This window comes from Gavia stellata, chromosome 23 (assembly GCF_030936135.1).
Source record: "Gavia stellata isolate bGavSte3 chromosome 23, bGavSte3.hap2, whole genome shotgun sequence".
NCBI classification, from domain to species: Eukaryota; Metazoa; Chordata; class Aves; order Gaviiformes; family Gaviidae; genus Gavia; species Gavia stellata.
The window spans coordinates 11,882,444-11,893,787 of NC_082616.1; the positions used below are offsets into that span (position 1 = coordinate 11,882,444).

The window sequence follows — 11,344 nt, forward strand, 5'->3', positions numbered from 1 at the left end:
TTCAAATTTAGAGCATAAACTGAAAGCTGCAAGAACTATATCTATAATGAGGAAATAGTGGTTTTTAATTAAAAATGTCACTTTTGTGCATGCCATTCTAGAAAATATCAACCTGAACAAAAAAATCATTCTGAAATTTTTAAAACAAGGTTTTATAAGCAGCCCTAGAAACAAGTTTTTAATGAAATAGTTACCTTTAACTCTATTTTTTGCCCTGTCTATTTGGTTTTGTTGACCTTTGCTGTTTTAACCAGAGTAGTGAGCTTATGGCTGAAGAATTCCTTAGATTTACCAAACTTTGTAATGGTGTGCTTGACTGAATCAAGAAACTGAACTGATTGGACTTTTCATTTGTTAGTTTAATAATAATCTTAATTAATAACAGAAGATAGTTTTCCTCTGATTTGTTTCTTCTTTGCACCTTGTGTGATTCACCAATTTCTCATGTTTGGAGACCCAAACCATTGGTTTGAAATAGCTGAGGAAAAGAGGAGGGGAAAAGCATTTCACTTATAGTCTATAAGAATACTAATTTTTTCAAAATTGTAGGTCAAAGAATCCTTTTTATAAGAATGTTGGAGTCATGACACTGGTCAAAATACTAACCAGAACTGTAAAAATTTAAAATACTGGGGAACTGGGCTGAATTCCCCAGAGCCCTTCTAACTTTTGTAATTGCTCAAACACTTTGCTCTATTCAGCGGTTATTTTTGTTGTATTCAATGTTTGTTTTGTTGTGGAGCTTAAATCCTTAACTGATACAGATCAATATTGATTGTCTCCTATGCAGATGACTGTGAAAAAAACCCTGTCAAATTTCCGGAGGACCCATCATGACAACTGGCAGGAGCATAAACAGCAGTTCACAGACGACCAGCTACTAGTGCTTACTGACCTCTTGGTTTCACCGTGCTATTATGCATAGATAGGTAAGATTATTTGTTTTGACACAAATTGACGGAAACATCAGTCTTACGAAATCTACTCTAGCTCTCCAGTCTAGAATGGAGTAGGGAGGCATCCCTAAACCCCAAGGAGAATTAAGTCCCTTGCACCTGCTGTGGTCTGTTCAGGATCAGATTTATTTTGGATAAATACTGTCCATCTTTTTGTGTCTCCCTGTATTACACTAGTGTTTTGCTAAGATGCTCACACTTGTTTTCTTGAATATTGATGTTCCTTTTCTCCATTTTCTGCCAGTTAGCTGCCTTTTAAATGCCTGGCAGTTTGACTAAAGGCAAGGTACTTGCTGCTTTGTACTTCTGGTGCCTCTGAGGACTTTAGCCTACCACCCAGTCCAGTATCTCATCTGCATCTCTCGATGAGGAATGACTGCTACCAAACTGTTTTCTCTTCCACATTTATGGCTTTGCTACCAGGTGTCTTCACACAGGCATGTCCCCAAAGAGTGAACCCGTTCCTGGAGTTTCTCTTTGTTACGCTGCAAGATTCTGATCTCTATTGTATTGTGATGTCTTGTGACCATATTCCAAGAGAAGTTTTAATTTATATTTTCATTTTGTTCTGTGGTAATAGCATGAGGCAGTAGTCTTGTTTTGAATTCTTGTTCTGAATTCTTTCTTCTTTCTTTTCAGGTTTCTCCTGGAAAAATGAGGATTTTCTGTGAAATAAAGGAAATGCAAAGAAATTTATCATGTAGAAAACTTTGTGTTGGAAATCCTGATGCCTAATCAAAACCGCTTTTAAATACAAACATAAAGACCTGGTTCTATTCAAAAAGAATTTCACCTCCCCAGGGAGCAGCTGTGGGAGCCCCACAGTCTCCTTCTAACTACGCTTGCAGAGCCTGATCATGAGTTTATTGCAAGACCCCTGTCATTGGCCTGCATTACACATCAGTCTTGTTTCTGCTTTCTTGCACACAGTGACTTACGCTGCACACTTCTTATCCTCTTTTTGTGACCCTTCCCAGCTGTTTCCAGCATCAAAGATATGCAGAACCAGAGAGTGCTGCAAAACAGAATATTGTCAGTGAAGCTCTCCAATTCTGTTGATGCAACTTCTTTCCTAATCACCATACAATACCAGGAACCTATCTTTCTCAGAGTTTATTTTTCACTACGTGGATTTGAGCGCCCATCGGGTGACGGGCTCTGTATTGTTCAGTCCACCTCAGGGCAGGATTGCCTTTTTATATCTTCCTTGTCAAAATGTAAATAGCTGATCTTCTCTGTGCAGTATAGATGATGGCAGGACAAAACGTGGGGAGTGAAAGCTCTTACTGCCTGGCCAGGTCTTCATAGATAGCTTGACCATGCGTGGAATAAATATCTATGATTATCTGCATATTTTTAAGGGTGAAAGACTATGGGTGTTTCCACATAAATTAGAGCCCACAGATATTAAATTATGGACTATGGCTGAATTCACAGAATGAAATGTATGCACAGTGTGGAAAAGCACTGAATGGCTGACTATTTTTAACAGCATATTCTCATAAAGATTGTCACTGTTTGAGCAAGCATATCTTGTTTGAAGATTGTGGAAGCTCTGTATTTTTTTGCCTGCAGCTTTGTTCAGAGACTGGTATCTATTGGCTATTTAACAACATGTTTAATATGTGTTACATAGTTGTAAAAGACTGTATAAATTGTAGAGGCATTGCATTGACAAAACATTGTACAGTTTGCAACCTTTTACATAACACCATTGTGAGATTAATTTGTAAAGATTCATACTTAGATGTTAATACGGTAGTAGTTCTGGCTTTTGTATCAAATCAAATGCCATTATTAGTTTTTTAAATTATTTTCTTTAACAGAGTGTCTCTTCATGTCTGAAAGGCAGAGGTTTTGGTTTGGTTTTCTGTATCTCGTTATTACTATGTCTTACTCAGATTTTAATGCAACACCTGTGGCCATCTCTAAATGCTGACATCACATATTTTCGTGTGACAAGTTCATAGAATGTGAGGTACATTGAAGTAAGTCATAAACTGGTGTGTGTTTCAACTTCCATGCAACCCTACAGGAGCACTGATACATTTCGAGTGACCTACCTGCCGAGCGTGTGACTCATTCCAAACTTCAAAGCACAGCAGTGTTCCTGGTGCAGTATTTAATGAGTGTCAGCACACAGATGTAACCACTGTATAGCGTAGTGCCAAAATTATTATTTCAGTTGTGTATGTAGTTTAAGACCCAATAAATGGACTGTTTGTAACATCTGCTTTTTTTTTTTTATTTCTAAAGTGCAAACTTCTTGAGACTCTAACTTAGGGTTGTTCACTGTGCTTTTGAGCTTTTTGTATGAGGCATGTGTTTATTGTGTTTACAGTGAGTTAAGGCAACATTAAGGATTCATTAAAGACCTAGTTCTAATGGTTGGGAAATTAGCTTTTATATTTACGTAAAAATGTCTTGTACCTGGTGAGGCTTGCCAAAAAACTTACTAACTTCTGAGAAGTACACTTAAAACTGGAGAAACTAGTTTGAAGTGGAGGGGGTTTTGCTGATAGAATTAAAAAGAAAAAACTTTAATGGAAAGTATTTGCTGCAGAGGATCATCTTTAAAGTATGTGTTGGCTGATTAACTGATGGAGCAGATACTATGTATGCCGTTTTGCCTACGCTAAGGGCAGCTAACTATAGCATCAAGCTCTGCTGCTTTTTACTATAGTTGGGAGTTTCTTTTCTTAGATATCTATAGTCAAAAGTGTACCTGGAATAGGTTGTGATGTTGAGGATCCCGTGCTCTGTAGAGAATCATTCTGTAGTCAGAGCTATGATGGCAAGTAAGTAGGTGGTATTAGTTCACAATAGCTGTTCATAAATTAGCAATAAATTACTTGATCCAAACAGATTGCCCAGAAAATAGAGTACCTATTCAAAGTACAGTTCTATAGGGTAAAATTATACCCATGGGAGTGTGAACAAACTTGTACTAATTGACTTTTTGTGGGTGAAAGATTGTTAGTCTCCTATTCTGAGGATGCAGGAACAATTCTGAGTTCACCAAATACTGCAACTCCATTGCTACTTTTATTCCCTAACTTTCCGCAAGCAATATACGGATGTCATGAGTTCCAAGCTTTCCATCACTTTGATGTCTTATGCTGTCTCTTCCCTAAAGCCTTAGAGATATGAAACAACTGCAATACCTCAGTCTGGAGAGGGAGACCCTTCTAGCGTGAGAAGAGAGAATTTTTCCCCTTGAACAGTAAGGGAGATGGAAAAATACCCTGGAGATGGTCTGGTAGCCTGGATAGCCTTAGTGACCACGTTTCAGTCTGCACAAATAATCTCAGTGACCACTGCTGTTTGGAGCACCAAGGAATGGCAACGATGTAAGGCAGATTTCATTTGTTGGGATTGGTTTTTTTTGCTCAAGTTGCAGTGACTTACTGTTGAGTGACTCTCTTGCTAGACTGTTAAGTGGAGTGATCTCCCATATTTCCGTAATCAAGTGGGCTTATTTGTGCATGTGAAAACCTGCTGAAATCACAGCAGAGAGACGATGCTCATTTTGATAAAAATGTGTAAGGAAATTATCAAGGAGGTGAATAAGACTCTAACTTGTGCTTTTGCGTGGCACTACAGACTCAACATTGGTGGCTTGTGTTATTAACAAGTTGAGCTAATCTGTATATGGATTTTTTTTTAAAAATGAAAGAGGAAAAGCTATGAAGGTCATTATTTCTGGTATGGTATATTATGACAGTATTCCTTTTTATGTCCAGGTATCTGCCCTCTCATCCTTTTCACTTCTTTACCAGGCTGCTGAGAGTCCTGTGCTTGGTACACACGGATGATGCCTCCTGTCTCCTGTCAGTTTTTCACAGTTAGGCATCCCCAGCATCCCACACGCCATTGAGACTCGCGCTTTCTTCCACAGCTTCAGTCTTCCTGGAATCCTGCAGCAGAGACTCCAGCTTCCTTTTCCCCCTGTGCTGTGGAGAACACAATAATCTGGTAAGATGTAAAAGGGGAAAAAACCTAATTTACCAGTTGAAAGTTTTGCTGGCCATTGTCCTTGCAAGAGCTTAACTTTAACCCTGTTATGAATTACCAGCTAATTTGGTTTACATTCTCACTGGCATTGTGCAGTAACTGGAAGGCAACTTCTGTGTATTTCCCCATCGCAAAATACCCTCTCTACATAGTCACGTTGCTGCACAGGGTCTGGAGAATGGCATTTCCAATAAGAGGGGGGGAATTTCACCTGAACCTGACCTAGACTTCCAGGTTGGCTGCAGGCTAGAGGTAAACATGCTCCAGGGAGAGGGGGGTTTGTGGTGGGTAATCCAACGAGGGAGCTGGGGCATTACGGCAGCAGTAATTTCACAGTGTAGTGCAAGGCATTAGAAGTTTGATTACGGAACAAAATTGAACTATGTGGAAGATGAGGACTATTGCTAAGCTGTTTAAGGCAATGCACACAAATTACAAGCAAACTGTAATTGGTTTGCACTGAGGGTTTTTTCTTTCTCTTGGTCAACAGGTGCTTCTCGGAGCTATTAAGAGATATTTAGAAAGGAAAGTCCATGAGGTGAGAGGAAAAAAAGGTTGGTATTCTCCCCCTGGGAAGGAGAGTCACTCTTGGTAAAGCAGTCTTGAATCAAGAGTTCTCTCAGTGCAGATAAAAGCTTAGACTGTTGCCTACAAAGATTATCAGCAAAATTATCTTTTATTTCTGATGGATTAGAGCACAGCGCTTAGAGGAATTAGCTGCATCCTAACAAGGCAGACTTTTTCAAAGGCCAAAAGGGAGAGGGAATCTTGCTGGCCATTATCCTTCTGTAATTTTAGATTAAGTGACTTTTTCCACAAAAGGCTTGTGGAAGTTCAACCTACTTTCTCTGTTCTTAGCACCCTCACTGCTGCAGGTATTTTGTAGAAATTACCTGAGCACATTTTGCTGCTAGAGATGGAGCTGGACACCCGCCTCCCTTGGGGAACAGTGAGGGGTACTGGGAAATACGAGGTACAATCATTTCTGATTGGCATACTTAGGAAAAACAGCAGTAAACCAAATAAATCTGTTTTAACGATAAGTATAGACAGATTAGCAATAATTCTAGGTAGAAGTCTGGGGGAGTTCACCCAGAAGAAAGGGTTCTGTGAAGAGTATCAGTTAAAAGCTTTTATTTATTCTCTCCTGGCTTCTATTTCTATTTTTTCGGGTTAATTTCCCCTTTTATTATTCCAGCTTCTTTCCCCTACAACTCTCTTGTTAAAATCATAAGGTACTCTTAGGCTGAGATCGGGGCAGGTTTCTGCAATTAAAAGTAATTTCCCCTTTCTTGTGGTGAGTATCTGCAAAGCTTGACACTGTTGTAAAAAATGTCTTGGGAAGACAATTTCTCCTTATGCAACAGGAGCTCCAAGACTGAATAAAATTTGAGAAGCTTGATAGCACGAGAGAGCAATGGGTTTTTTAATGAATTAGTTTAAGGAAAGGCTTAAGAGTGCTGCAAAGAAAAAGTTAATATCCTAGGACCTTGTGCAAGGTGCTGCACAAGTTGTTGCAGCTGCAAAACTTGAGACGGTTTTCTTCCACTGCTCTTCTCCCCCGCCTGAAACTTTGGCAGTTCTTCTAAAAAGGGGTAGGCCCGTGAGACACTTTGCTGTACCAAAGGGACTGCGCAGTGTTTCGTGTTCCCATGGAGATCCTTTTTGCCTCAGATCATCCCCTTGCCCTGTGTTCCAATGACCTTCTCTTGCGCTCGCTGCCTCCTGCCGCGTTCATGAGCTCTCTGCTGAACGCCTGCGGCCATCCGCAGCGTTTCTCAGCCTGCATCACCAAAACACTATCCAGCTTGTGCTTTTCTGCGGAAATGTTTGAGGCTCGCAGGCTGTTAACGAGGAACGCCTTTTCCTTCATTTCAAACTACAGTTCAGAACTGTAGAGTGGTAAAGCGTCTTAAACAAAACCAAAAAACCACCCTTGCTCTTCATGGGCCTCTTAAACTGCATTCATGAAATGAGTGACAATCTAAACCTATTACTATTAGAAAATGCAGAGTTCTCTTTTGCTATTTTGCACATAATTAGTTCTAAAATACCTAACTCCCTGTAAGGCCCAAGTCTTCCAGATTTGACTCCTAAATCCATTTCTCAACATCTCAGGCGTGGGTTTCAAAAGCACATATGAGATCAGAGGCTCAGTCTTGCTAACTCTCTTAAACCCCATGGGCTTGCTAAAAACAATCCCGTTAAGCACATGCAGCCTTATTTCTTTGTGTGCTCCCACCTGCTAATCTAGTAACTATGGGAAATTAAGAAGCCTTAACTGTGGTCATCCAAGGCTGAGCATTTGGCCAAGTAACACCTGGAATTACATAGATCTTCCCAACTTTTAAAAGACTCTGATTTTGCACTACTCCTGTGTTTTTGGTAGGTGACACCACAGAAATTGTCATAGCGTAATGTGGACTCGGGGAGCAGTCATAGTGTGAAACTAAGGTCAGTTTTTATGCAGCGTCTTGCTTACAACTGAAGTGCGCTGTGTTACCTGCTCCGAAAGGATGTGGATATTGTGTGCACATTAGTTTCACGTGAAGAGAACAATCATCGCTGTTTCCTCAGTGCTAATCACTTTGAAGTAATTCAGTCTTGCATTAGGCTGATATTTTGTCAGTCTTGTTTAATCACGCAGTTCAGTGTGCTCTGATGTTTATAAATAAGAAAATCTGAGGAGGGAGATCCCAGCTTGTCAAAGAAAAAACAGCTCATACTCAGTAGGGCCAGGATTCACCCACAGAATTCAAATTAACCATGATTTGGAGAACAAAAATATAAGCGAGAGTGGAAATAAAAGTGATTGCAAAGCTGAGAGAGAACATAGCTTGAAGCCACAGGAAAGCATGGACATCATGTTGTGGTTTTTGGACCTTCTCCCTCCTCTGTGCAACTAGTTTAAGAACAGAAACGAGGCCAAGCGCACTTGACCTAGGGGCCCGGGTTGCAAGGCACTGTTGGCAGCCTGCTCTGATGGCTGCTGGCATTTCCCTGCCACAGACCCCGACAATGAGTCTGGACTGATTGCCAGCTGGAAGTGTGTTTAGCATGCAAGGCTCATAGGCCGCCGGGCTGCTGTTGTGAGTCATAGGTTTACTAAAAAAATTGCTCTTAGTTTCAGAAGGAAACGTGTTGAAAAATAAACGAGCAAGTAGCACTGACAAGCTTTCAGATGTCAAGCTAGCGCTCTTGGCGCTGTCTTGATGCTTCTACAAAGCACCGCTGTGCTTCCACATGATTGCTGGGAGTAGGGGTAGGTTATTAAGATGCTATACAGATTAATGTGTGTATACATATAATGAGTATATGTAGAGATATACAACCTAAGACAAGTGCCCATGCGTAAGTCAGAAGTGCTGGGTCTGCTGTATTTTCACGTGCCTTGCCTGACTGGACTTCTCATCTCTTCCAACTGCATTTCCAGTGCCTGACATTGAGGTCCCTTGGTTGTGTCTGCGTGTGATGGCCTGTATCGCCTCGGAGAATGTGCACTGTTTCCTGATTGTCAAGCCCATGTAAGTATTTCAAAAAGATGCCTTTAAGTGCTCAGACATCCAACACTCTCCATCACTTTAAACGGCAACTACTGTATTTGTGATAGTAGTAGTTGGCAGTAACCAGATAAAGAAATACTGATTTTTACAGAAGATCCTTTGCCTTAGGTCCTGTGCCTCTGGGTGCAGACAAGCAAACAAAAAGGGCTTCCCTACCCCGCTGAGTTTGCACGGGAAAGCAATGCAAAAGTGCAGGCAGGGGAAGATGCAGTGTGCAAAAGTTGCCTGAACTTTTGATGATGGTCAGGTTTTGGTTTGGGGCAGGTCTTTTTGTTGGTGTTGAGTCAACAGGGAGGGACCTCAAAGCCTTGAGTGCCCAGCTGTTGGCTGGGGCTCCTGGTCAGGGCATGGCTGGGATGTGACTTGTAGCCAAACCTCCAGCTGCCTTTATCTTACCTGACTTCTCTGCTTCATGGGAGCTCCAGCGCTCAGCCTCCGCCCTGTCCCTGGCCATGCAGCCGCCTCGCCCACCCCAGTCCCTGGGCGGGTGCTGTGGGTGCCCCGTGGAGGAGCAAGGGCTCCTGATGGTGCTTCTCTATGAGGCTGCGCAGGGCCTGGGGCACCTCGACGGCTGACGGGAGTTACGGGAGAGAGACTGGGTGCAAACCGTAGGAAGGGACGGATCAGAACCCCGCTCTGTGCCAGTGCGTGCAACTGGAAGTCGGGGCTTGTGCCGCCGCTGCTTGCCGAGCTGGAAACGCAGCTGCAGCCTGGGAGGCCAGTCGGGAGGCCCGGGGGGTGCCCGCCGCCTGCGGTGCGGCCCCAGCACCCCCCTGCCTGCCCCAGCACCCGCCTTCTCCTGCCTGGAGCCTGCCCCGGCCCTCCCGCGCGGGCCGCGCCCTGTGCGCGGCGGGCCCTGTCCCGGCGGCCACCCCTCGGCCTGACTCCCGCCGCCCGCCAGCGCCGCGGCTGAGGTAGCGGGGCGGGAGGCGCCTGCGGGGCTCCGGCGCCCGCGCCGAGCGGGGAAGGGGCCGGGCCGGGGCGCGGCGGCCGCTGCGGCGGGCGGGCGGGCGAGCGGCTCCCGCGGGGCGGCGGCGGGCGGGCGCCATGGCGGGGCGGGCGGCGCCGTGGCGGGGGCAGCCCTGAGGGAGCGGCGGCGCGGCCGCCTGCGTGCTGCGGGGCGGCGGGCCCGCCTCGGCCGCAGGCGCGGCCGGGCGGCGGGCGGAGATGAACGCCTCGGGGCGGCTGCCGGCGGGGGGCGAGGAGGAGCCCCCCGGCGCCTCGCTGGCGCCGCTGCTGCCGCTGGGCGGGAACGGCAGCGCGGGCGGCAGCCCCGGGGAGCTGCGGGAGGGGACCCACGCCGCCACCCTGGCGGCCTGCGCCTCCCTGCTGGCCCTGGTCTTCTGCCTGGGCTCCTACGGCAACCTCATCGTCCTCCTCTCCTTCTTCGACCCGGCCCTCCGGAAATTCAGGACCAACTTCGACTTCATGATCCTCAACCTCTCCTTCTGCGACCTCTTCATCTGCGGGGTGGCCGCCCCCATGTTCGCCTTCGTCCTCTTCTTTGACTCGGCCCGAGGCGTCCCGGGCGCCTTCTGCTTCACCTTCCACCTCACCAGCTCCGGCTTCATCATCATGTCGCTGAAGACGGTGGCGGTCATCGCCCTGCACCGGCTGCGCATGGTGCTGGGGAAGCAGCCGCACCGCGCCGCCTCCTTCCCCTGCACCCTCCTCCTCACCCTGCTCCTGTGGGCCACCAGCTTCACCCTGGCCACCCTGGCCACCCTGAAAACCCGCGGCTCCCGCCTCTGCCTGCCCATGTCCAGCTTCGCCAGCGGCGAGGGGAAGGTCATCCTCTACCTCTACGTCACCGACTTCATCTGCTGCGTGGCCGTGGTGTCCGTCTCCTACGTCATGATCGCCCAGGCCCTGCGGAGGAATGCCCAGGTGAGGAAGTGCCCACCCGTGGTGGCCGTGGACGCCTCCAGACCGCAGCCCTTCGTGGGGCCCCCGGCCGCCGGGGCCAGGGAGGGCGTGCAGAGCGCCGTGCCCGCCTTGTACAGGAACCAGAGCTACGGCAAGCCGCAGCACGTCCAGACGCACGGCTACGCCAAGCACCTCGGCCAGCCACCCGCCACGGCTGCCGGCCGGCTCCAGCTGGTGTCGGCGGTCAACCTGGCCACGGCCAAAGACTCCAGGGCGGTGGTGACGTGCGTTGTCATCGTGCTCTCCGTCTTGGTTTGCTGCCTGCCCCTGGGCATCTCTTTGGTGCAGGACATGCTGTCCGGCAGTGGTGGCTTTGTTCTCTACCAGTTTGAGCTGTGTGGATTTACCCTCATTTTTTTCAAATCCGGATTAAATCCTTTTATATATTCCCGCAACAGTGCCGGACTTCGGAGACGAGTCCTCTGGTGCCTGCAGTACGTCACCCTTGTCTTTTTCTGCTGCAAGCAGAAGACAAGACTTCGGGCCATGGGCAAAGGCAGCCTGGAAGTCAACAGGAACAAGTCATCCCACCACGAGACCAATTCAGCGTACATGTTGTCTCCAAAACCTCAGAAAAAGTTCGTGGACCAAGCCTGTGGTCCTAGTCACTCCAAGGAAAGCGTGCTGAGTCCCAAGGCTTCTGTCGGGCATCAGCACTATGCACAGAGCAGCTCAACCCCCATGAACACCCGAATCGAGCCCTATTACAGTATCTATAACAGCAGCCCTTCCCAGGAAGTGAGCACCCCAAATAGCTTACAGCCAGTGAACTCAACTTTCGGGTTTGCCAAATCCTACATTGCCATGCATTACCACACCACCAACGACTTGGTGCGAGACTGTGACAGTGCTTCGACTAAGCAGATACCAGTGCCCTCGGTGTAG

At 46.6% G+C, this 11,344-nt stretch overlaps 2 protein-coding genes across 3 annotated transcripts in view; both read left to right on the forward strand.

Moving 5' to 3' along the window:
• PSME4 (proteasome activator subunit 4) overlaps positions 1-3,177 on the forward strand; it is a 69,758-nt gene extending 66,581 nt beyond the window's left edge. For both annotated transcript variants that reach the window (XM_059828430.1, XM_059828431.1), the window contains 2 exons: positions 791-929; positions 1,596-3,177. In XM_059828430.1, the coding sequence (XP_059684413.1) occupies positions 791-925 (135 nt within the window). In that variant the 3' untranslated portion in view covers positions 926-929; positions 1,596-3,177. The remainder of the gene's footprint in view (positions 1-790; positions 930-1,595) is intronic.
• Positions 3,178-9,700: 6,523 nt separating this feature from the next.
• On the forward strand, positions 9,701-11,344 carry GPR75 (G protein-coupled receptor 75). The gene has a single exon (XM_009821680.2). It carries the CDS (start codon positions 9,701-9,703, stop codon positions 11,342-11,344), a length of 1,644 nt encoding a protein of 547 aa, XP_009819982.2.

Coding starts and splice junctions, on each gene's coding strand:
- GPR75 (XM_009821680.2), top strand. CDS start 9,701: ATGAACGCCTCGGGGCGGCTGCCGGCGGGGGGCGAGGAGGAGCCCCCC.